Raw genomic sequence first — 26,973 nt, 5'->3', positions numbered from 1 at the left:
TTTTGTAAAAATGGGAAAAAGGGGTTATGGAACCTTCACAGTGCTTATCAGCTCATAAAGTGAACAAGTACGTGAAGTTTCAATCCTTTCCCATAGGTGGATACTGAAATACCAGCTTACATACAAAAACGTAACCAAAAACTGCTAAGTCGAAAAAGGGGCATAATTTTGAAAAAAATGCAAAGTAGAGTTATGGGACCTACACAGTGCATGTCAGATCATGACAGTGAACAAGTGTGTGAAGTTTCAATCCATTCCCTTTAGTGGGTACTGAGATACCAGCTCACATACAAAACCTTAACCAAGAATTTCTAAGTTGAAAAAGGGGCATAATTTTGTAAAAAAGCAAAACAGAGTTATGGAACCTTTGGAATGTAGGTCAGTTTATCACAGTGAATAAGTGTGTGAAGTTTCAATCCATTCCCACAAGTGGTTACTGAGATATCAGCTTACATACAAAACCTTAACCAAATCGGGACGCAGACGCCGACGCAGACGCAGACGCATGGGTGAGTCCAATAGCTCTACTATTCTTTGAATAGTCGAGCTAAAAATAGTTTTAAAATTTTATAATACTACAAAAAGTACTAGTGACAAATTTACAGTGACAAAGTCAATCCACAATTTACAAACTCTTACACACAGAACAAAATATTTAAGGGATGTGATTTACTACAATCATAAACAAACATTATGATTGGACAACTATCTAGGGATGGTGATTTTCATGATACATGACAATGTGCGTATGAATACAGAGGTTTAAGAATTGAAGAGAGAAGATATTAGCTGTACATGCTAACAAATTGCAAACACTGAAGACTGGTATAAACCGTAACATCTACATTATCTAAGTTTATCAACCGTCCCATAACTTACAGGGTCCCGAGGTGATCTTATCTCATCCGCTGTCTGATACACAAATATATAACAGTTTTTATTTTGGTAAATGTACAATAGCAATAGTAAAACTTAATCATGTTGTAGTAGAAATATTTCTATAAATCATATCTGTTAATTCAATTGGTATTTACTGCTTGCCCAACCCCTATCCCCAAACCAAAACAAATTTAGAACTATATTTGATATTCACTCAGAGAAACAAAAATACTGACCTAAGGGAAATAAAACTTTTTTTTAAACCAAATTCTTCTAAATTCTAACATGCAAACAGCTATGACTGTGTTCCTTTATATTTGAAATAAAAACTACAGGAGAAAAAAAAAGAAAACTAGGCCTGTCTAACATGCACATCATCATCTGCTGCAACTACCTCATGACTAGTTTCACATGCCATACTAAACAACAAGAGGACCATGATGGTCCTGAATCGCTCACCTATCCCCACATGACCCAGTGTTGAACTGAGTATGACGTCGTTATTTCTATTATTTGACATAGTGACCTAGTTTTTGAGCACATGTGACCTAGATATCATCAAGATAAAAAATTCTGACCAATTTTCATGAAGATCCATTGAAAAATATGACCTCTAGAGAGGTCACAAGGTTTTTCTATTATTTGACCTAATGACCTAGTTTTTGAAGGCACGTGACCCACTTTTGAACTTGACCTAGGTACCATCAAGGTGAACATTCTCACCAATTTTCATGAAGATCTCATGAAAAATATGGCCTCTAGAGAGGTCACAAGGTTTTTCTATTTTTCAACCTACTGACCTAGTTTTTGACCGCACATGACCCAGTTACGAACTTGACCTAGATATCATCAAGCTGAACACTCTCACCAATTTTCATGAAGATCCATTGAAAAATATGGCCTCTTGAGACGTCACCAGGTTTTTCTATTTTTAGACCTACTGACCTAGTTTTTGACCGCACGTGACCCAGTTTCGAACTTGACCTAGATATCATCAAGATGAACATTCTGATCAATTTTCATGAAGATCTCTTGAAAAATATGGCCTCTAGAGAGGTCACAAAGTTTTTCTATTTTCAGACCTACTGACCTAGTTTTTGACCGAACGTGACCCAGTTTCAAACTTGACCTAGATATCATCAAGGTGAACATTCTGACCAATTTTCATGAAGATCCATTGAGAAATATGGCCTCTAGAGAGGTCACAAGGTTTTTCTATTTTTAGACCTACTGACCTAGTTTTTGAACCCGCGTGACCCAGTTTCGAACTTGACCTAGATATCATCAAGGTTAACATTCTGACCAATTTTCATGAAGGTCCATTGAGAAATATGGCCTCTAGAGAGGTCACAAGGTTTTTCTATTTTTAGACCTACTGACCTAGTTTTTGACCGCACGTGACCCAGTTTCGAACTTGACCTAGATATCATCAAGATGAACATTCTGACCAATTTTCATGAAGAACCATTGAGAAATATGGCCTCTAGAGACGTCACAAGGTTTTTCTATTTTTAGACCTACTGACCTAGTTTTTGACCGCATGTGACCCAGTTTCGAACTTGACCTAGATATCATCAAGGTGAACATTCTGACCAATTTTCATGAAAATCCATTGAGAAATATGGCCTCTAGAGAGGTCACAAGGTTTTTCTATTTTTAGACCTACTGACCTAGTTTTTGACCGCACGTGACCCAGTTTCGAACTTGACCTAGATATCATCAAGGTGAACATTCTGACCAATTTTCATGAAGATCCATTGAGAAATATGGCCTCTAGAGAGGTCACAAAGTTTTTCTATTTTTAGACCTACTGACCTAGTTTTTGACCCCACGTGACCCAGTTTCGAACTTGACCTAGATATCATCAAGATGAACATTCTGACCAACTTTCATGAAGATCTCATGAAAAATATGGCCTCTAGAGAGGTCACAAGGTTTTTCTATTTTTAGACCTACTGACCTAGTTTTTGACTGCACGTGACCCAGTTTCGAACTTGACCTAGATATCATCAAGATGAACATTCTGACCAACTTTCATAAAGATCCCATGAAAAATGTGACCTCTAGAGTGGTCACAAGCAAAAGTTTACGCACGCACGCATGGACGGATGACGGACGCAACGCGATCACAAAAGCTCACCTTGTCACTTTGTGACAGGTGAGCTAATAAAATATTTGAAATGATTTTAAATGATTACATGCAATAATGCAAGGTATTACAGTTACATTCCTCAACATTTATCACATTTAAAGTTCTAAGATACCCTGTCAGTGTCATTATTCTAGATCAATCTTAAACTCCTAAAGTACAATCAGTTACCACACTTTTTCAATAACAAACACATAGTTTATAGAACTACCTTTAAATCTTTTACATGGATCATCAGTAAAGATCATCAGGTACATCTCACAACAAAAACAACAATTATTTCTGAATGTACCTACTGCAATTAATTACTCTGCATGAGTGTACTTTCAATGTTTTAACAAATCAGATTATTTTAACAAAATCAGGGGAAAACTCAGACAGTATCTCTGTTTTCTGCTGTGACTGTTTGTATGTTTGGCAGTCTTACAGTAATAAAACTTGGTCAGGAAACTTACTTAATGACCCTAGATTCAGTACTAAAATGAACTTGTTCACAGTATAAGTTAAAGACAGATGTATTTACATTTGTCAAATAGTCATAAAACAACTAGCTTAGCCACAGAAATAAAATTCTCCGCCTTGTGCTTCTTCTAACCAGGCAAGTTGTTGTATAAAATGATTTTCACCTACGCTAACCTTACACAGATACTGTTTTAAACTTTTTGAGCAATCTATAGAGTGTAACAAACAGTGTTTACCTGTTTAATCTTGTCAATTCTGTCTGTATTTGCAACAATCTCCGCCTCGAAGGCTTGATGTTTCTGGAGCTTCCTCATTTTACCCTGTAGATCTGACACCTCCTTAAAGTTGTCCTCGTACGCCACCTTAAGTTTATCATCTATCCAACCTTCAGCCTAAAATAATGATAAAGCACTAAATTATGCATAATTTTTGCTATTTTATCATCCTTGAATTTATTTTATGATTACTGCACTCAGCACATTAGGTAACTTTGATATCATGATATGATCTAATGTAAAAATGTGTTGATCTGTTACAGGAAGGTTAAATATAGCTAGCTTTTAATGTTTCAGATAAGAATTATAGCTCTAACTAGTCAGGAAAACGAAATCTTTACTTTCCTCTTTATACTACATGTACTTTATTACAGTACTTCAGCTATGAAAACAAATCAATGGCTCAAAAAGCAGTCTTGCTTTGAACTAGTCATGTTTTCTGAAATGTTCACAAACAGAATGGGAACAGAAATTACTATCTGCAATTTCATACCTCGATGACATCTCTACTGAACTGTGCATACAACATCGAATCAGCCAGATTCTGCTTTCTCTGACCACTGAGATCACGTACTTGGGCTTGTCTGAAATGAAAATATTCCCTCTCAACACTCACATGCAATATTTTTTTCACAAGAAAATCATATCTGTGAAAAACTTCTATTTTGTTTTCAAGCATGGAAAATTTCTTCAGTGGTTACATCTCAATCAAAACTAAGTACTATTCAACAAAGAGTCAGCATAAATGTGCCAAATGTTGAATAGAACAAATTTTAGTTTCTTAAACAGCAATAGGCTAGGTAAATATCGGCCTCATTGATAATTTGAACTTAAATGTTACCTTGAAACAATGCCTTGTAAAGTTTGTTCAACTTTTGGAGCCTCGAAATGTTTGGCTGCCATTAGCTGTGTACCATGCTCTTTTATGGCCTCCAACTGAAAATCAGAAGTTCACAAAATGTAGATACAAATACACATGAATGTACCTATTTAACATCTGAATTGGAAATGATGATGGATGGTGAAGCATCTGACCTTGCACTTTTTGCAAAACAGTGCTTACATGCAAAATGTTGACTAAATTACTCTATCGAAAAGGGACATAATTTTAACAAAATATAAGCTAGAGTTGTGACTTGTCCTCTGAGGGAATCTCATAATGCAGTAGACAGGTGTGAAGTTTAACTGCATTTGACCAATCTGTTTCTGAGAAACCTGCTTGCATACAAAAATCTGTGATGCTGGCACAGATGCTAATGAAAGGGGTGACCACAAAAGCACTGATATTTGAAAAACTTTAAATAACTGAGCTAATATATTCAGGTGATTAAAACATTTCATCAAAGATATACCTTTTCCTCTTGAACTGTCAGTTTGTTTTCAAAGGCTTCATGCTTTCTAATGAGCATGTCAACCTGATCCTCAGCTGTTCCAAAATCTGTACTGCTCAAATATGCCTGCAACAAATATAGTAACGATATAATTTTTCAGCTAAATAAGTGAAAGGTAAGAATGCTCTTGTTTTATTTTTACTAAACTGCTAGTTATTAAAACAGGCTTCAAGGTTATTAACCCTTAGCCTGCAAAATTTCTAAAATGCACTGGTCCATCATTCAATCTGGGTAATACCATTAATTATTTAAAGGGATGTTCACTGAAAATTTACTGACTCAATAAACTTAATTTTTATGTTGATGTTTACTACTAGACATATACCAGTATTCACTTTCCATTTAACTATCTTCATTTTGTAAATAAAAGAATTCTAACTACACTGAATATAACAAAAGAACATGGTATACACTTAATGAATCGCTTGCCGGTCAATAGTCAAAACTATTATTGCCCTCAAAACTATTGCCCATGATTCAAAGAACGGGTGCCTGACAATAGTCAAAACTATGCCCAAGATCAAAAGGGCAAGTGCCAAACAATAGACAAAACTACTGCCAGAGGTCCAAAGGAGAATAGTTTTGACTACTTACTGGCAAGCCCCATTTAATAAATGTTTTTGACATGACATTAGAAATACATTTCACAGTTCTGTTTTAAAAATTTTATTAGCCAAGTAAATGTGTGATAAATATAGACCAGTCATATAGCTAAAACTAAGTTCAGCAATTTACATTAGCAGTGATGTAATAATGCAAGAAATATTTGCATCACATACCTCCTGTGAAGAGCAAGTATTATCAAGTTGTTGAGCATCTCTCAAGAAGATATGGAAGTCATACTGCTGGTCATAGTACTCTTTCCTGTTGGCCCATGTCTGGTTCAATCTCTCCTGAGCCTCTTTCACCTGGTTCACTTTCTCTTGAATCTAAATTCATCAAAAATATAACATGGCTTTTCTAACTCGCTTTACTTTACTTAAAATGCAGTGAACAATGATAAGCAATTTCACAGATGTTTATTTATTTCCTTTGTGGAGTTTGGCCTAATCAATTAAAAGTATCTTTTATGTAATTAGTCACATTTGAGTCTGGCAAGTGATTGCAGAATCAATGGACAACTCTCCCATCTGGAAAAAGTTGGGGACAGTTATTTTGATATGCAATCTTTGTAAAATCCTCATAAAAAATATTGCTTTGTTGGGTGATCATCTAAACAGTCATCTCTCAGCAGTATAATAGGACTGTATTTTGTGTTGAATCAGATATTTATACTATTAAATGTATGGTTATGCACAGTTACCTCATCCTTGGCATAGTGATCATTTTCTACCATATCTTGTCCAGTTCTTATCACAGTGTTAAAGGTATCTTGTCTGGTATCAATCTCTGCACGAAGTTCCTCATGTCTGGTGCGCACAAGGTCAACACTATTAACATCACGGACTGGCTTTTCAGCTGTCATTTCTCTTTCAATCTCATTTGCCCAGCTTATCAAGTCACGGACATCAGAGTTAAATCTGAAAGAAGAATTTAACATGTACAAGCTGCATTTCTTCTTCTACAACTGAACTGTAGCACAACAGTAACATACCTGGTCTTCATGCATGCAAGTTGAATTCCCAAGTTACAACCAGTATCAGCTTGCTGGCAATTACAGAGAAACAATGCTCGAACACGAGTCAAGAACAAGGACTGATCTTAGCAATATATTATGTAGTCTCCAGCTGTTTTCCTTAAATTTTCTATTTTGGAACACTCAGATCCATAGATAACTCAAACATTTTAGTTAGAAAAAGGTAAAGACAAAAAACTGGCAAAGTCATAATGTAGAAGAAAAATCAACACAAAAATATTTATGTCATAGCAGACTTCAGTTGAATATACCTATGTAGATCAGCAGCAGCCATAAGTTCATCTTTTCTCTGTGCGGCCCTATCCTGTAGTATTCCCCAGTTCTCCACCACAGTGGCTTGTAGATGTTCTATTTGGTCCGCATTCTCCCCTGGGTATGCCTGCTGTAATCTTGCTGAGTCATCGATCAACACCTGAATCTGTACAGGAAGACAAGTCATAAGGTTCATTTCAAAAAATGCCTGATAACTTGGTATTTCAGAACTGTCACTTAGGACCACCATTATGGTATAAAATATTATAAAAACATATAAGCTGACATGCCAGTATACTTAAAGTCAAAAGAATAAACAAGGTATAGTTACTCTAGTTCAGAATGTGATCTACTTTATTCTCAATTAAACATCTTCATACAGTGAAACACAGCTCACTTGAGCATCGATGGCTCAAGAAATCGGGTTCATCCAAGCAATACATTTGGTGTCCCAGGGTTTTCTAATATTTTCTATGTTCGGATCATTTGCAATTCTTGGATGACAGTTAATTACCTAGCAGCCTCAAGTGATCCCTTTTTTACTGTACGTATTTCCAGCCATGTTCAGCTTTAGAATATTCTACTACTTCACATTAATTTTAACAAAGCGTACCTGTGCTTCAAGGGCAATAAGTTCATTCTCAAATCCTTCATGTTTCTTCAGGTAGCTCTGTGTTGCATTGGTATCTCTTCCAAGATCATCTGGTATACTCTGATATTTCTCCTGCAAAACATTCACTGGTTTTTAAATAACTTGTTTTTTGTCTGCTAAAGTGTGTTAAGAAACAAATATTTGTAATGATTTCTGAATGTTCACTTTATCTAATCTTTTTTTCTACCTAAGATAATAAAACACTAGGTACAAAGTTTTATTTTATTGTAGACAACAATGTACTGAAAAAACTTACTGAACACAGTGTGTTCTGTATGAATTCAGCATGTCATTTGAATAAGGACATGAAAGTTAGAAAACTTCATTCTTAGAAGTCAAAAACATGAATAATATGAACAAAGAGGTCAGATATACAGTACCTGTATTCTTGTAAGAGCATCTTCCACATCTCTATTAAATCTATGAATTTCACCAGCACCAAACAGTTTCTGGTCCCTAGCTTCTATTTGTTCCAACAGCTGGTTCCATGAATCACCTAGCTGCTCCTGACGTTCTAAAACCTGTTTGGTGTATGGCCCCTTATCCTCCACAAGCCATTTTGCCATCCTCTCACACCGACTAAATCTCTCTTGGTTTGACTCCACTGTTCTTTTAAACTCATCAAATTTATTACGTAATATCAACAAATGTTCATAATCCTGTCCGTACTCCTCTGAGGCAGCATTCTGCAATTGTTCATTAATCCACTCCTCAAAGTCACCACTCTCTCTCAGATAAGCATGCATCCATTTTGATTGTTCAAGATTCTTTGTTCTTTCAGCAGCTAGACGTTTCAATTTGTTCAATTGCTCTTGCAAATTGTCCTGTAAACATAAAAAATAATTAAATTTCATTGAGACAACCATAAGAACAACAAACATTTTGACTGAAATTACCTTACCTTTAATTAGAGTGGTCCAAGTTTTCTGCAAAGGACACCAAGTTAAAAGTTCAAATTTCGTGAAAAGTTTCAAGATGCAACTATTCTTGAATTTCATCCAAACTGATGTACACATATATTAAACAGACAAAACAGACTGGTATAAAGCCTTCCATCAAAATATTCTAGAAACAAATAAGTGGAGCCGTTAATCAAATGCTAATTGTTGAACTGCCTTGAAAATAAGTTACATCACTATTATTTAAAGGCCAGTATTTGATTATCCTCTCATATCAACAACAGTCAAAAATCTTCTATAAATCTTACTTTAAAAGCAGTTTCAAACCTGTGCTTTTCTGAGTGACTGTGGATCCTGGCAACCAGTTTTGAAGAGGCGTTTACACTCTCTGTCCACTCCCGATACAATACCCTGGTACGTCTGTATGTCCGTCTCCAGTACTTTGTTCTTGGCCAACAGTTTGTCAGCGGCGTTTTCATCTTTACCATAATCCGTGCTAGATGCCAGTGACATCTTGTCATTAATCCAGTTCTCTATTTCATTCACCTCAGATAAATACTGAAAACAAAATATTGCTTCTTTATTCAAACAGCAAAATGAAGAACACAACTGCAACTGTAAATACATTGAAGAAAATGATGACTTAAGAGTCCATGGCTGCTTTTAATACCTTACTGGCATATATTCCATGTAGCTTAATTAAAACAGACTGAGAAAAGGATAGGTTTGACCAAACTTGATGAAAAACTACAGTAAATATAGAGAATTTTTCTTTTTAATTCTTCCTATTTCTCCCTACCGGCTGTAAACCAGCTTGATAGCTTCCTCACATAGCGAATTTCACACCCCAAGTGATATTTCAAACCTACATAGGTGAAGGCCAATTGATTTGAAGTCAGTGAACGATTTACAATTAGGTATTATTGACAAGATATAACATTTTCGATTTAATTTCAAATGGAAGACTCACTCTTTGTATCTGAACAGAAAGATCCAGATTTTTCTTGCGTATTTTGGCTTTGTTGAGCAAGTCATCCCAAGAAACTTGTAATTCCTGTAGTTTGTCTTTGATCGGTTTGGCATTTATATGTCTCTCTTCAATCAGTTTGTCACCACGACCTTGAACTTTCTCTATAATTGGTAAATGACCTTGGATCTCAAGGTCAAGTTTCTGAAATGGAAAGCCATATTAGCATGAATATGAAATCTGCTGAAAAACATCTTAGGTCCTTTGCCATTGTTTTAATTCCTAACTAGATTACAAGTAGTAAATTTTACATAGTTATAAAGGGTGGTAACTAAGAAAAAATCTGGTGTAATGAGCTTAAAATGTTATAAATATTATAATTCCTCATCTATATATACTCGTACATATTTTACAGTAAGAATGCCAACCATAGTTCTTAGAATATTTCGAAATATGACTCGGATCTAAACAATCCTCACAACATTCTTTACTTCCAATATCTATAATAATATTTCAAAATGTGAGCTGACCTGTTGTTTCTTCTGTAGGTTCTGGGCATCAGTCAGGCTCTTGCCGTACTCTGTGGAGGCAGCTGCCGGCAATCTCTCCTTGATCCACTGTAATTCGTCGTCCACGTCAAACCTGAACTGGTGGAAGTGAAGGGAGTCTTGCAGACGGGCCTTACGATTTGCAACTTCTGGTTTTAACTTCTCAAACCTGAAATTTCCATGTTTGTTAAGGATACTGTGGATTTTTTTTCTCAATCGACTTTGTAAATCTATCTTTATAGAGAATAATACCCTGTAAGTACCCAAAAAGACTTAAAACTTTTTCAGTATTTTACCAAGAAAAAGTTCATATCATAAATAAATAGGTTTGAGAAAAAAAAGCAAGACCTTTTCTTCATTATTCTTTAGTATTTCTTTAATATATTCGATAAAACTCCTGGAAACTCCTGGATTTTCGTCAAATCTCCTGGATTTTCAACTGATTTCTCCTGGAAAATTGTCCTGGGAACTTGACATGTATGAATACAGCAAAGGCATATGGTGGACAAAAATAAACCAACCTGAGTCAAAAGCTAAACTAAAATTTTTGCTTGGTAAAATCTATGATCATAGTTCATTCAACAGTCAGTAGAAGATAACTTTATACCTTTTACGGAACTGGTCAACAGCCTTGAGAATTCCTACTCTATCAAAGTGACCCGCGTCTGCAAGGGCCTGTCCCTTGCTTACAACTGTGTTGATTTGATCATCCAATGTCTGAAGGTCGTTCTCCAGACCCTGGTGCTTCTTGAGCAGGTCCTTCACTCCTCTCAGGTCTGAACCAACATCCGGGTTTGCAACAGACTTCTCCATCTCATCCAGTTTATTCTACAATGATATAATAACTCATTCACACATTTCTTTCTTTATTCAGCATGACACCATCAAGTCCATTAAACTGTATATTGACTAGGATATTTAATATACTGCCAGGCATTTTTTTTGTACTCCCTCATTATAGAAGTTTTATTTTAATTTTTTTAAGTATATAGGTTCACAGGTCAATGAGAAGGAATTACTGTGTCATTACATTACATTTAATGAGTTAAGGTTAAGTGTCATTATATTCTCTATCTGCTGCAAAAAAGTGATGTATTTTTCAAAATATGAATTGTATTTCATGCACATTGTCTCGACAATATGTTCTCACTAACAGCAACATGGGAAGTAACTCTTGTGAAAACATAATATGGAAAGCCATACTGTGTATGAAAAATGTACGGTCCTTTTCACACATCAACAGACCAAATGAATGATTAGAACGTTTAGAAATTAGCAGGATGTAAGATAACTTAATGATCTTAGCTGCATGATATTTACATTGATTATCAATTAGATAAGGCAGTCTGAAAGACAGCTATATCCCCTGCCACTGTTATGGATAGTGAAAGGGTTGATGGTATTGGGTGAAACCATTAAACACTAGAGTTGTGATCTTGACCTTAAGCTGGCTGGGGTGAATTTTGAATTCTGCACATTGTCTTGATAAGGGGAATATTACAGCCAAGTCATATTAAAATCCTTCAAGGGATTTAGTAGATACTAAGCAGACATAAAATAGAAAGCTCAAACCTTTCACCTTGAGTTGTGACCTTGACCTTGAGCTAACATGGCTGACTCAAAAGTTCTGCTCATCTTCTTGATGAGGTGACCCAAGTTTCATGAAAACCATTCAAGGGGTTTAGGAGATATAGAGCAAACACAAAAAGGAGGACTTAAACATTTGACCCAGAGTTGTGACCTTGACCTTGAGCCGACATGGCTGACTTATGGGTTCTGCACATTGTCTTGATGAGGAGATCATTTGACCAAAGTTTCATGCTATCCTTCAAGAGGTTTAGAAGATACAGAGGGGGCACAAAATGTTATAGACGGACGGAAGACGGAAGGAGACCAGGAGGAAATTAATAAAGCAAATAATATATCTAAAAGTGTGAGTTATTGGAAAAGTTCAAATCTTTGCAGTTCAATACTCCATTGAAAATGCTCAAAATGTCTTTAATGTGATACATCAACGCAAAAAAGTAAAAGTATAATTTCAAGAATTTAAAAGAGATTCACACATCTACATGTGTTCAATTAACATCAAATTTACATATAGGGATAATAGGTTTATTGCTAAATGACTGACCTACCAATAAACCTAACAGGAAATGTGTTAATTTTAGTCACTGTAGTTTAATCAACAAACTGTGGGCTACCATTCCAAGCTCTAAAGCAATTACTTTACCAAATGATTTGTATTGTATATCAAAAGGACAGCCATACAAATACGACCAGGAAATTTCATGAAATGATATTCCAACTGTATAGAATGTAGATCAAAAACTCAATTACAGTAGTTAATTGTTCCATTATATATGTGGATCCAGATAAAAGCCTAATCCACTGAAAGGAAGGACAGATCCATATCAAGAATGGGAAGGAATACATTGCTAACAAATACTCAAATGCAATTTTGTAATTTGAATTTAATAAAAAATATTGCAGAAAATTGTGTTTCACAGATGAAAAGGAAACATTCCCTTTTCAAGTCATGTTTATTGATTAAGAGGGACTTGTCACTAGAAAATAAGTAAAAAAAAAAATTTGCTCAATATTCTCGCCTTTGTGTCCATCAGTGCTTTCATAACAATTGTCGCATGTGCAAATTGCAGTTCCAAAACTGCAATTGTATTGACATTTCTTTGTTTTAATACCTGACTGGTGTGAGTATCATTTTGTGCTTCTTATGTTCTTGTACGAATGTCTACTATAGTATGACAATGAAACCTAGGATCACAAGTTCAAGTCCTCTCTCCTCCAACTAGAATTTTTATCGGGTCTATTTTACAAGTGCTTCACATCCAAGTCTTCTGGAGGAATCTGCCATAGTGCTGATTACTGGTGGTGGTAAGTAGAGTACAAGGAATTGTATCGTTAAACAAGAGGGCCATGATGGCCCTATATCGCTCACCTGTTATCATTGCACTTGAGGACAAGAAGGTCCTCAGAAAAAATATCTAAGTCCAAAGGACAGGAACAACAAAGGGAAGAAATTTAACCAAAAAGAAAAACAAATTCTTACAAGGTACAGATATGTCAAAATACACCTAAAAATTGGAGGTACCATCCATGTTGTACCACAGAAAAGTGGTCTCGGTTTTTCCCTACAGCCAATAATAAAAAAGTTACTAAAAATAAGCTATTTATAGTAACGTAAAAGGGAAGTAATTAAAAAACAAACTATTGTAAGTGAACAAAAGAAGGATCTGCCAAATAAATCTGTTGACATAAATAAAATTTCAGATCAGTATCTTCATTAGTTACGGAGATATACCCATTTTAATTTGAAATAAAGGGAGGTAATCTGACATAAAATCAGTCCATAGTTATCTACCCTGATTGGCTCAGTCCAACTTGTGACAATAATGAAATTTCAAACAAGCAAATTCGATGAATTGGTATCCCCCGCCGAAAGGGTTTGTGGTGAGGAATGGCAAAAAGATATATCCGGCAAAAAATTAAGGATGTTTTAAAAAGAAGCAAATAATTTCATTAGTCAAAATCAATTTAACAGAAACAAATGTTTAATTAAAGAGTACACAATAATGTATGATACTTTGATCCGGACTAAAGAATTTATTTTGAATGGGATATGCTTACTGTAATAAGCTTAGCTTTTAAAATTAAATGCAGTTAATTGAAATGTGAGCTTGAAGTTTAACTGGAATGAAATATTGTCTTTGAGTGGTTTGGCACCAGGTGTTTGCTGTTTTACATGTACATTTGAACTTAAAAGATCAGATGTCCTTAAGAGAACACAGATAAGATATCTTGAACATGGCTGAGGGCAAGGTTTGTGCAGTCACAACTTAACATGTTGAAGGTTTTGAACATTTAAAAAAAACAAAAAAAGGATGGAAATATATTATCTATATATAGATATATGTATATATTTATTTTTTTTCGGGGGTGGGGGTGCAGGGGAACGGGAGAGGAAACAAAATTTCACATGCTGATTATAAATATTGATTGAAAATTAAAAATGAAAAAAAAAAAGGTAAAAGGGTGAAGTTGGAGGGGGGGGGGGGGGGGGGGGGGGGGCAGAGGATGCATGATCAGTGGTGGGCATGACTGGGTGGAGAAGTGAGGTGGGGGAATAGTACAACTTGGAAGGTTTGAAAAAAATCTAAAATAAATGAAAAAAAAAAAAAAAAATTGGGAGGGTGGGGGGAGTGGGGTTGGGGGGGGAGTGGGGTTGGGAGGGGGAGGGGGTGTGACCAAGGCAAGTGGGTGACCAGGTGTGGGTGCGCAACTTCACATGTTTATAATAAATGTTCACAGAAAAGAATGAAAGAAATTTTATGAAATTCTACCAAATGGTAAGTTTGTTATGTACAAATATGTGGATTTTTAGACAATTAAAGGGCAATAACTCTGAAGTTACAAAAAGAAATCCGTACAAAATTTTCTGTGCACAACCACATTATAGTGCTCTAAATTCTGTTAAAGTTTCATAGTTCTAGGTTAAATATATCAAAAGTTATGACGCAGAAATTGGCATATCTATAGATCTATAGTACCCTATATAGTTAACACTAGAAACTTCTAAGGGCCATAACCCTGGTGTTACTTGGGCAATCTGTCTGAAACTTGATGGGCCCCATAACCTCATAGTGGTGAACATGTATATGAAGTTTGTTTGAAAAAAATCTAAAATAAGGAATGATTTTTTTTTTTTTTTTTTTGGGGGGGGGGATGTCGGGGGATGGGGGGAGGTGTGTGATCAAGGTAAGGGGCGACCAGGTGTGGGTACACAACTTCACATGTTTACAATAAATGTTCATGGAAAAGAATGAAAGAAATTTAATGAAATTCTACAAAATGGGAAGTTTGTTATGTACAAATATGTGGATTTTTATACAATTTAAAGGGCAATAACTCTTAATTTACAAATAAATCCAACTGAAATTGTGTGTACACAACCACATTATGGTGATCTAAATTCTGTTTAAGTTTCATAGTTCTAGGTCAAATATATCAAAAGTTATGATGCAGAAATTGCCATATTTATAGTACCCTATATAGTTAACACTAGAAACTTCTAAGGGCCATAACTCTGGTGTTACTTGGGCAATCTGACTGAAACTTGATGGGCCGCAAGAACTCATTGTGGTGAACATGTATATGAAGTTTTAAATAAATATTCCCAACCATTTCCTAGATATGGCTCCGGACGGACGGACGGAAAGACGGAAGGACGGACGGACGGACGGAAAGACGGACGGAAGGACGGACGGACGGACAACGCCAAAACTATATCCCTCCGACTTTCGTCGGGGGATAATAAGTCCTTTAAGTACTTACTGATATAAATCCATTTTGATTACAATCAGGGGAGGTAATCAGATATAAAATAACTCTGGAACCTACGATTGGATCTGATTTGTCATGGAATCCAAGATTTATTGTTGTTGAAGATATTTTGGAAGTTTATATCAAATAAAACCATAAATGAAGTCTCTATATGGCTGCAAAAGCCAAAATAGCCAATTTTGGACCTTTAAGGGACCATAACTCTGGAATCCATAATGGAATCTCGCCAGTTCAAGGAAGGAACCAAGATCTTGTGGTGATACAAGTTGTGTTCAAGATAAGTTAAAATCAAATCGTAAATGAAGCTGCTATTGTGCAGACAAGGTCAAAATAGCTAATTTTGGCCCTTTCAGGGGCCATAACTCTGGAACCCATTACGGGATCTGGCGGGTTCAAGAAAGAAACCAAGATCTTATGGTGACACAAGTTTTGTGCAAGTTTGATTCAATTCAAATCATAAATGAAGCTGCTATTGTGCAGACAAGGTCAAAATAGCTAATTTTGGCCCTTTCAGGGGCCATAACTCTGGAACCCATATTGGGATCTGGCTGGTTCAAGAAAGGAACCAAGATCTTATGGTGACACAAGTTTTGTGTAAGTTTGATTAAATTCAAATCATAAATGAAGCTGCTATTGTGCAGACAAGGTCAAAATAGCTAATTTTGGCCCTTTCAGGGGCCATAACTCTGGAACCCATAATGGGATCTAGCCAGTTCAAGAAAGGAACCAAGATCTTATGGTGATACAAGTTGTGTGCAAGTTTGGTTAAAATAAAATCATAAATGAAACCACTATCGTGCAGACACGAAATTGTTGACGCAAGCACGGACGGACGCACGGACGGACTGACGACAGACGAAGGGTGATCACAAAAGCTCACCTTGTCACTATGTGACAGGTGAGCTAAAAAAGCGGTCAAAACGCCTGCTCTTTTGGAGTTGTGAAAAAGCAATTAGTACATATCAGCAATGTTGTACTTTTCCAATAGACAGAAAATTGTTCTTTCTCACCTGTGCATCAGCAAGTGCTTTATTCAGATCATGTTGGTCAGATGCTTGTCGTAACTTCTGACCTTTATCCATAGATTTATCATAAAGATCTTTCCATTGTGTGTTTAAATCTTTCAGTGTCTTCTGTATGTCCGAGGTAGCAGGGTGCTCATCTTCTACCAAAGCATTTCCTTGCTGCAAAATACAAAGAACTTCCATTCATCAAAGTAACAAATTTCAGTACATACCAGTACCTCAATATTACAATATTATAAAAAATACATTTAAAAGAATTTCCTCCCAGATTGAATTAAACCTTCAGGACAAATGATGCTACCATTACATTTGGTGTCTCGATTAACTTTCTTATTATATATATATATATCTCAATTAACGTAAGAAAAACCTTCTGTAAGAACATTTGTACTTTACAGTTCAGGCTCTCATGCTGAAGAAAATTATCTAAGTCTACAAGTAAAACCCTGAAACATTCCAACATTTATGTGAGATAGAAACTAAAATCTTTACCTCATTCAATTGGTTAAGTCTGGCATTATTTGCCTTCAATTCGAGCTCGAAGGCTTCGTGTTTCTTCAACTTTTCCTTCAGATTGGTCAGATCTTTGTAAGATTCGTCTGTTGCGGTCTTGTGCTTCTCCTTCATCCACTGTGACAACTGAAACAATTCAATGCAAACATTGAAAAACTTTGGTTTCATAGCACTTCATTTTAAATCTATTTTGGATACTTTTCATGAATGAAATGCACAGTAACTGCAGCTTGTAATTCTTGTTTGTTTTTTTTATACTCAGTCACATCAACAGAATTAAGGTAAAAATTGTCAATTTTTAACTTTAACGGTGAAAAAGACCAAGGACCCTACATGGCATTATTTTAGGAACAAGAAAGCACTTGGGGAGAACCAGCAAGTTACTTCTAGCTAAGATAACAACTTCCTCACAAGACAAAGTCGGACTCGAACCCACCAGTATGAGATGTGAGGCATGTGATTCCATATCAGCACTTATTACCACTCTCAGTCATAAAAGGTTATTAGTATTGTAACACAAAAAGTAGTAATGATGAAACTGTCAAAGTTTAGATAACAGTATTTTCCTGGAAAAGATGATGCAATGAGACATTTGAAATATATGCATAATTTAAGCATTCCCTACAGTGACTTCTTCTTTCTTATAAACTGAGACATGCTTCAAGGCAGTTGTATCAAAGTAAACAGATAAAGACATTATATTATACTGATTTTATCAGCAATGTTTCTTCATATAAATCTTTTTCAATAATTATAGATTTTTAGCCATGAAACTTGCTAAATACCTCAGCTGCATCTCGTTTAAACTCTTGGAAGGCCTGGGAACCAAGAAGAGCATTGTGTCTCTCTGCTGCCTGATCTTTTACTTTCTGTCTTCTAGCTAACACCTCATTACGTCGCTTATCAATACTGTAATTAGCACATTTTATGCATCAATTTAGTCATATGTTAAATATTATAAACCTGTGCAAGTGACAAATATTGGAATTACAAAAAGAAGAAAAGTTTAAAAAGAGTGTATTCTGAAAGGGAAGAATACCATTCACAGCTGCATTTAAAGAACTTTCTTTCTCACTACAAATCCAGGATTTTTGAAGTTCTAAACAGGAACAATTTTCTACAATGGAATTTTTTACCATATACCATTTTCTGCACTGCTAAAATGTAAAATACATTGGGCAGACTGCTGACATTTTTGAGACAGTTTATTTTGTTTTACTACACTCACTGGTCTTTATCAGGATGTCCATCAGCAATGAGTTTGTCAGCCAGGTCATTGAGGCCCTTCAGTTTCTCTTCCTGGGCCTGTAATGTACTCTCTAGGTCCTCGTGCCGCTTGTACAGAGCTTCAACATCACCCACATCAGACTGTAACATACAGGAATGGTGTTCAAATAAAAAAAAATCAATTATAGTAAAACCAAGATATTTAGCCTTCTTTATTACTAGAGGATAACACACGAGTGTCTTATCATATTGAATCAATTTATTGAGTTGAATAAAATGATAAGATGCGAGGCTCTGCATCGAAATGTCCTCTTTCTTCACCTATCACAGACCAAATCAAAATGACCAATGTCTCCTTTACTTAAAACAACATCAACGTCAAAGCTTTATTACACTAGTTCAATACCAAAATTATGTAATGGCTTTATTTCATTCCACAACGTCAAACATATGATAATTCAGTTTAAATTATCTGAAATTCACATCACTTAAAAGATTCTGGTTTGATCTTAATGTACCACATTATTGCATTGAAACAGAATTCAAATTCTAACTTTCTAGATTCTGCTTCTTTCCTCTGTATCACAGGCATCACAATATCATATAAAATCATTAGATTTTGACCAGTCATAAACAAGCTACTGTTGGATCTTTAAGATACAGAGAATGCTTGCCAACCAAATATTCATGCACGCAACTTACCCCTAGATCAGATCGACTGAGGAACTTTTCATGGTTGCCAGTCACTGAATCAATCTGGTCTGCTTCTTTATTGAACACCTGTAGTAAGGAATATAAAATAAAATAAAATATTGCTAATTAATATTCATATAAATTCTGATAAATTTTTCATTGGTAGCAACCAAAAGTTCGAAACTTCATGTTTTATTTGGTCTTGTTCTGTTGGGTTAAATGCCATTTTCATGTACATAGCAGTCAGCTGACATTGCTAGTGTTTCTAGATTCCTGCAAGTATAAACCTGTTCTCCACAAGTAACTGACAACTTCTCTATGCAAATCAGAGATAGAGGAAGAATGAATTTCAAACCGGCTATAGGCCTCACCAGAATTAGAACCTATCACACCCTGACTGAAACTGATCTCCATCTGTTGAACTATCCAGGTATGCTCGAGACGGAGCTCTTGATTTTAAAATTGCAATTCCTTAAATGGAATGGTTCTATTTACAGTCATAGAAAATGTTACATTTGTGTACATACAGAATATATTGATATGTATATGTTTAAGTGAAGTAAGTTGTCACCTGTAGGTCATAGGCATCCTGTAGATCTTTTAGGCGTTTCTGATACATTTCATCAATTGCCTCTTTATCATCGTTTAATTTTTTCATCTTATCCTTAACGTCTTGAGCATTTGGTGTCTTCCCCAACACAGCAACTCCAAGTGCATCTACTTGCTCAAACCTGCAACGATTCAAAATCAATCTTTTATAGAGTAAAATCATGTTATTTCGTAGGCATTTAATTTTGTGGTTTTGGCTAAAACAGCTCCCCCAGCCCCCATAACACCCGAGGACAAAAAATTGTATATTTCAACTTTATAATAAACAGCAAAATCCATGAAAATTTCTCCTCCACAACTTCCATACAGTCTTCTTTCATAAAATGAAAATTCTGTTCCACTCCAGGAATTGAAACGATTACCTGTAAATTGAAAGTAGTGCCCTGCATAACTGACCAGACTCCAGGTGTATGAATACATTAGCCTACTTACACAGGTTTATGTGCATCTATATCCTCAGCCAGGTCCTTATGTTCCTTCAACAAGTTTTCTGCTGTTTGCACATTCTGGGGTATTTCAGCATTCTTTAGTTTAGCTTTCGTCTGACCTGCCCAACTTGACTGGAAAACCAAGCATATACATTTAGAGATAAAAACTGACTTTAAAGGTGGTCAATCACATTTAAACAACATTTAATGACATTTTTTACTTTTTGTATATTCTGGTAGAGAATTATTTAAGGAACAAAAAGACCTATTACATCGAGTTAGATTCCTATTTGAAATGTATATTTTATTATTTTTATAAAATTTTGTAATTACTCCCCTTTAATATGAAAGTATATAAAAAGCTGGGTATTTCTTTTTATTTCGATACAATGTCTAGTTTTACATTTGCATTTGATAGACATATCAACTATTGAACAATCTGAACCAAAATGCAAGTTTAAAAGCTGTGTGTAGCTTCTGAATTCATTTATTTCCCATCTATCTTGGTTGCGCAACCAAGATAGGCAAAGGGAGGTAATAATAATTTTTCAAACTTGCGTTTCTAATGAATTCCATCAAATACATAATTTTTAATGCAAATATTTTACAAATATATTACAATATGTCTAATATTTATACATTTCCTTAGGCAAAGTATGTTTATCAAATTTATACTTATGATAAAATAACTCTATCTTGGTTGGGCAACCAGGATAGGAAAATGAAATTTTAAAAATACCTCCAGTGAAAATCTAATTTGTATTAAGTGTTAAGTGAACATAAATGAGTGTAAATGATCAGATGCTAAAGTTTCGAACAAATCCGTTACATGGCCAAAATCTGATTATCCACCTTTAAACTGCCTTTGATTCACCTACTAAAAAGCCTTTGTGTTTCTTTATTTATAATACTGATATTAAACATCATTACACATAATGTGAAGCAACCTGAACTTCCTTTTTTAAATTTTTCGAATTAACACAAGATTTAATTAGGCATATTTTATTCTAGCAGTTTATTTCAGACATAACCAGTTTTACAAAATTTCTACAGATAATGTTTTCTTCAGGGCAAGAAAAACAATATCTGAGATTATGAAAGCTGAGACAAAGACATTCAGAAGGACATAATTTTCATATGCCTCCATCCCTATTCTAACAGGAAACAGAAAAGATAAACATACAAAAAAAACATGGACGAAAGAATGCTGAATGTGTGACCATCCAATTTGCAAGTCAGCATGAAGTTAATCTATAACTAGGAAGATCACAATAACACCAATACTATTTTGTAAATAAGCTGCTGATTAATTTAGATTATATCAGTGGGTGGTGTATTTACCCTCTAAATGATGGTGATAATATTAATACATCAGCAATGAACACAGTAGGTACAAATTTAATCTGTGGTCAGCCTGGACTAAAAACATTTCTGTTTATTATTATATTAAGATGAGTGAAGAGGATTGTCCATATCATCAACGTCACAAAAAATAACTGAGCCGTGCCATGAGAAAACCAACACAGTGGGTTTGCGACCAGCATGGATCCAGACCAGCCTGCGCATCCACGCAGTCTGGTCAGGATCCATGCTGTTCGCTTTCAAAGCCTATTGGAATTAGAGAAAGAACAGCATGGATCCTGACCAGACTGCGCAGATGCAAAGCCACTATGTTGGTTTTCTCATGGCGCGGCTCAATTCTTCTCAAGTCCTACGCAGATTGACAAAGCCCAATTTTATCTTATTTTTAATTAAATTCTTGTTATTGGAATGGTTATGGTCTAACAACAGAAACTTAAAGTAGATTAATATGATTTTTGAAGTAAATTTTATTATTGTTTAAACTTTTAATGAAATTTTGTGTTCACTTACAAAATAAATCTTGGTTTAGTAGTTCCACTTCAGGTATGAAATAATGGACGTGCTTTAAGCTTTAACTACTGACAATAGACCTTCTAAAATTTGTCTTTTTATGCAAATATTCTCATCATGGAAGATCAAAAATGGAAATATGAATCAAATTTCCCTCTCATTAAATGACAAACAAGTTTTTTTGATATATATACTGTTCTTAACCTTTTGACTGACTTTTTTTTATCAGAATCGAAACGCTTAAAACTATTTGCCATTAAGAAAAAGCTTAAGATTTTTTTATCCTGTAAAAACATTTTGCGTGTTTGCTATGTGTTTAACTGTATACTCAACTGGAACTCTATTCTGTAATTTCAGTAAATTGACAAATCATTTCATGCATCTTTGTTCCTCTACATCACTAGCTCTTCCTTCAACAGTTTCTCTACATCAACTCCACATAAAGGAATGGATGAAAAAGAACTTCTACCAAATCATAATGAACAACACCTAACACAACTGGAGATCCAACTCATCTCCTAGACAACATTTGCATAACCCGGGGACCAAACTTATGTACTAAATGCTTCCGTAACTTTTCTTAGGGTTTTAAGGTGTAAATAGTTCATAGTGTAAATAGGTGTAAAAAGGAGTTCCCAAGCATACCAGTTCCTTAGCACTGTCATCAAACTGTAGTCTCTCTGCTTGTTCTTGAAGTTTCCTTTTCCTCTCTGCTGCTTTGTCCTACAAATTACAGATCAAGTATTACATCATCTATTGAGAAAGGAATAATCTATAATTCTCTACCAATGGAGTCAAAGCCTGATATACAATAACTGCTTTCTCAATATTCCAATATACTAGAGCTTTCTTTTAAATTCTAAAACAGACCTTAGATTTAAAACTTCTTGCAAGCCAAATTCACTCTTGCTCTTCTGATATATCAAATCTCTTACAGACACAATAAAGAAGAATTTCTGGTTCTCAAAGAAACATATTTTAAATTTTGTAGCTTGAAAAATTAAACATCTGATTTTGCTTTTTGGTAGGCACAGTGGTGTAGACTGGATCCAAGGATGTAAAGCAAAGTTTAGATACCAGTCTCAGACATCTAAGTTTAACTTCGAAACTGACTAATATCACGGTCAAATTCTGAAACTGGTCTCCAAACTTTTATAACCCTGCAGCTTTCCTTAGGGCAGAATTTAGACTTCACTCTTTGATAATATAAGCTGAAAGAATCTTTCTCTACACCTGATGAAAAATATATCTTTTAAACGAAGCAAAATTGCAAAAACCATATTGCAGCAGACGTAACTTACCATGAGGTCTTTCCACATTTTATCTAGCTCCTTCTGCCTCTTATCAACATAGCCAGACTCTTCTGGGTAACTGGACTTTACACTGAAAATATAAAGCATTGGTTTACAGAACACTCACGACATGTATAAACATTTTCACTTTTCTGATAGAGGCCCATTTCTTCATACATTTTGCCAGATTCTTTATACATTTCAAGTATAAACTACAGTTATGGACATGTGTTGCTGTAGAACCAAAATAAGCATTTCTGCAAAATTATTTTCCTCTTTTTCTTAATTTTGTAGAAATCTTGGAATCTTAAATGATTAGAACTTTGTTTAAATTATTGAAACTTTTTTTGAGTATTAAATAGAGAAACAACGTGAAAACAGTTGACTTACGCTCCAGCTAGATATTCCATTCTGTTCATCTTTTCTTGGACAGGCACGAGTTCACGCTCCAGATTCTGTAAGGTAAAACAGCTATCATTCAGTTTCAAATGTACAGATATATTTGCTGCTAATTATTCTACAATTATACAAAGTATAAACACAGAAGCTCCTCCCAACGTAACTGCTGGCACCTTAGAACCACCAATCTTTCAAATTCCAGCTGGAGGACTTCAACATCAGACAACATGGACAGGGTTCAAACCCACATAGGTGAGGGCAAGTAGTTCACAGTCAGTGACCTCAAATGCTCTGTCATAGAGGCCCTTCAAAAGTATAGGGCTGAAGTATCATGAAAATGAATGATGAAACAGCATTCCATTTAACATAATGTTTTCTATGGAGTGCTTGATTAGATTTGGACACTTTCTTTGTCATTAGAGTGATGTGTTGATTTTCTTCGCTTCATCGCAAGTGTGTAATAGCACTAAAACATTTAGAAGATGAATCAAGCAAGTCTACATACAGCATGTTTCCTTTGGAGTGCTTGATTGGCTTTCAGGTCTTTACCAAGATCATCAGTAGCACTGAGAACATTGTCCTTCTCTTTAATCCATTCTACCAGCTCATCACATGTGGACTGGAACAGTTCTATACTGTAAACACAATACCAAAATTTTTAATAGTAATTTCAGTGATGAAAATATTTTTCTAAAACGAATTCATAGGGTGTAAATGCTCCATGTAAAATTTTTTAACAATAGGTGTGTCCTTGACCTTTGAATTTGGGATCAACAACTTACAAGTGAATGGTTGTGTAACGTTGGTACAGTGAATGTTTATGCCAAGTTAAATGACCATTTCCATATATACAGTTACAGACTTGACAAGAAAACAATAATGTATTTGACCTCCAAGTATGAACTTAATAAATTTGACCTCTACTCTGACCTCTGTGACCCTGACAATGCTATGAGTCTGTACCTTACACACACTGTATTACTATCGCAGTCATTTGTGAGTTAAAAAATTCAAAGTGAAAAAAATTTAAACAACAAGACTGTGGCTAAAACGTCCTTAAGCAAATGAACAACTGTCATGTACATGCGTACTTGTCACTTGCCCTACATTACAAGCTGGCAACTATAATTAACAATTCCATTACATTACATTGAAGCTCCTTGAAGATTTTTTACCTTGTCTATTTTCAGCTTGTTTAACTTTCATTACCAGTACTCTACATTACAAGCTGGGATTTATAATTACCATTCACTGACAGTTTAATTACCTTGAAGCCCCTTTAAGATTCTTTTCCTTGTCCATTTTCAGCTTATTTAACTTTCATTACCAGTACTCTACATTACAAGCTGGGATTTATAATTACCATTCACTGACAGTTTAATTACCTTGAAGCCCCTTGAAGATTCTTTTCCTTGTCCATTTTCAGCTTATTTAACCGCTCCCACCTGTAACATCAAAGTTTGTATTTATTAACCCTTACCATGCTAAATTTCTATAATGGATTGGTCAACCTTCCAATATGGGCAGTACCATTTATCATTTGAAGGGGTGTTTACTAAAAACTTACTGACTGAATAGCGAACAGTGCAGACCATGATCAGACTGCACAGATGTGCAGGCTGATCTTGGTCTGCACTGGTCGCAAAGGAAGAATCACTTGCCACCAGCAGGCTAAGGGTTAAACAAATATATATTGTTTCATTGAGAAATGAGAAATTAGATATTAAATCTATTTCTAACAAAGCAATATTTGTATTTCCATAATAAAATTCAAATATTGAAATTCTGACAACAGACGAAAACTGGCTAGTATTCCTCCAGACTATAATATTTGTTTCTCTCATTGTATTTATTAGAATAAAAAATTAAAGGGACATAATCTTGGAAGAACATAACCTGGCTGCTATTTTAGTTCTTGATCTATATAACATATCTACAATAGTATGGTACTGTCCAGTGATTTTTTTTTAGATCTTTCAAAACAACAGTTACTGTGGCATTCTGAACAGGAAAATATCACCTAATAAACGCCAATAAGGGGAGAATCCACATTATTTGATTTTCACGATAACAGGCACAGTACCAATTTACAAGAATATGTTTACTTCTAATCAGGTGCCAAATTGATAAGGATATTGGCATCTGATTAGAAGTAAACATAGTGTGACATAATCAGTCCATAACAGCAGCTCAAGTTTTAAATTTGAAGCAACATGTGGGTAATTGGGGTTGAAAAATGACTTTCATAAAACTCTTCACTATGAATAGTAATTTTCTTTTAATTCTAAGGGGAAAATATGGCTATTTTTGGCTAGGGAAAACAGTCTGTACTCTGCTGTAATAAAAAAAAATCAAAAAAAAAAATCACTGTTGTCTGTTAAATACTATACCCCCCATCTGAACGGAAGACATTTGAAAATGGCAATTATTTCAAAGGTAAAATATTTTTAACAACTGGGCTCAAACCAAAGTCTAACAGCTGATGCAGAGCAACTGGAACATATGCTGGTACCTGTCATTGATCTCTTTTTGTCGTTTTCTAACTTTATCTTTCTGACTGGTCCCCCGTTTCAAGATGTCCTCTGCCAATTTGTTGATATCTGACAACCTACCACTGTTAGCTGCTATATTAGTTAGCAGTTGCTGAAATATAGAAATTGGGTAACTTTTATTTATCTTTGTCCCTTACATAGAAATATAGGAATTGGGCAAGTTTTATTTATCTTTGTCCCTTACATAGAAATATAGAAATAGGCAAGTTTTATCTACCTTTGTCCCTTACATAAAAAGATAGAAATTGGGCATTTTTTATTTATCTTTGTCCCTTACATAGAAATAGACAACTTTTATTTATCTTTGTTCCTTACACAGAAATATAGAAATTGGGCAACTTTTATTTATCTTTGTCCCTTACATAGAAATACAGAAATTGGGCAACTTTTATTTATCTTTGTCTCTTACATAGAAATACTTTTGCATTGATTAAAAGAGTGAGTCGATTAATTTTCAGACAAGGCGCTTATATAATTATACTTTAGGATTAAATTACTCTTTTCTGCTGCTCTTGCATTTGTGAACCAGCTTAATTTTCTATTTTATGCTACGTGCAAAATATTTCGTAAACAATTTTTCATCAAATATTGAATCGAAACTACCACAGTAAGTTTGGAAATGATCTAACTAAGAAAAAGAGTGCTCACACTTATATGTTTCGTTTAGAAAAAAGAAAGTTATCGCCGTTTTTTTAACGCTACTGATTGACGCAATGTTAAAATATCAGAATAAATATAGGGGTCAGCTATAAACGTCTCGATTAAATCTATCAAAAAAGTCTTATTACATGGCAAAGTCGCCACAAATTATAAGTGCTAACAAGTAAAGACTCTTTAATTCTGTCTTCATTATTAGGTTAGTAATTACTCTTTAATGTTAAATAAATTACTATGT

The 26,973-nt window shown here is 34.8% G+C and overlaps 1 protein-coding gene across 7 annotated transcripts in view; it reads right to left on the bottom strand.

Moving 5' to 3' along the window:
• LOC123544287 (spectrin alpha chain, non-erythrocytic 1-like) overlaps nucleotides 1-26,973 on the bottom strand; it is a 147,978-nt gene that overhangs the window by 38,911 nt on the left and 82,094 nt on the right. For 5 of the 7 annotated variants that reach the window (XM_053541837.1, XM_053541842.1, XM_053541856.1 and 2 more), the window contains exons 24-50: nucleotides 26,039-26,169; nucleotides 24,912-24,971; nucleotides 24,032-24,161; nucleotides 23,518-23,582; nucleotides 23,137-23,218; nucleotides 22,481-22,558; nucleotides 19,968-20,095; nucleotides 19,498-19,657; nucleotides 18,936-19,013; nucleotides 18,235-18,374; nucleotides 17,792-17,915; nucleotides 16,986-17,132; nucleotides 16,479-16,652; nucleotides 10,718-10,938; nucleotides 10,093-10,279; nucleotides 9,566-9,766; nucleotides 8,923-9,153; nucleotides 8,077-8,520; nucleotides 7,658-7,768; nucleotides 7,044-7,210; nucleotides 6,460-6,676; nucleotides 5,936-6,085; nucleotides 5,118-5,222; nucleotides 4,607-4,701; nucleotides 4,259-4,349; nucleotides 3,727-3,882; nucleotides 880-912 (exon numbers count right to left, since the gene is read on the bottom strand). In XM_053541837.1, the coding sequence (XP_053397812.1) occupies nucleotides 880-912; nucleotides 3,727-3,882; nucleotides 4,259-4,349; nucleotides 4,607-4,701; nucleotides 5,118-5,222; nucleotides 5,936-6,085; nucleotides 6,460-6,676; nucleotides 7,044-7,210; nucleotides 7,658-7,768; nucleotides 8,077-8,520; nucleotides 8,923-9,153; nucleotides 9,566-9,766; nucleotides 10,093-10,279; nucleotides 10,718-10,938; nucleotides 16,479-16,652; nucleotides 16,986-17,132; nucleotides 17,792-17,915; nucleotides 18,235-18,374; nucleotides 18,936-19,013; nucleotides 19,498-19,657; nucleotides 19,968-20,095; nucleotides 22,481-22,558; nucleotides 23,137-23,218; nucleotides 23,518-23,582; nucleotides 24,032-24,161; nucleotides 24,912-24,971; nucleotides 26,039-26,169 (3,906 nt within the window). The remainder of the gene's footprint in view (nucleotides 1-879; nucleotides 913-3,726; nucleotides 3,883-4,258; nucleotides 4,350-4,606; nucleotides 4,702-5,117; nucleotides 5,223-5,935; nucleotides 6,086-6,459; nucleotides 6,677-7,043; nucleotides 7,211-7,657; nucleotides 7,769-8,076; nucleotides 8,521-8,922; nucleotides 9,154-9,565; nucleotides 9,767-10,092; nucleotides 10,280-10,717; nucleotides 10,939-16,478; nucleotides 16,653-16,985; nucleotides 17,133-17,791; nucleotides 17,916-18,234; nucleotides 18,375-18,935; nucleotides 19,014-19,497; nucleotides 19,658-19,967; nucleotides 20,096-22,480; nucleotides 22,559-23,136; nucleotides 23,219-23,517; nucleotides 23,583-24,031; nucleotides 24,162-24,911; nucleotides 24,972-26,038; nucleotides 26,170-26,973) is intronic. The other 2 variants (XM_053541849.1, XM_053541852.1) reach the window with 1 other exon arrangement.

Source organism: Mercenaria mercenaria, chromosome 1, assembly GCF_021730395.1.
Source record: "Mercenaria mercenaria strain notata chromosome 1, MADL_Memer_1, whole genome shotgun sequence".
NCBI classification, from domain to species: domain Eukaryota; kingdom Metazoa; phylum Mollusca; class Bivalvia; order Venerida; family Veneridae; genus Mercenaria; species Mercenaria mercenaria.
This window is presented reverse-complemented; position numbering and strand designations above follow the sequence as displayed.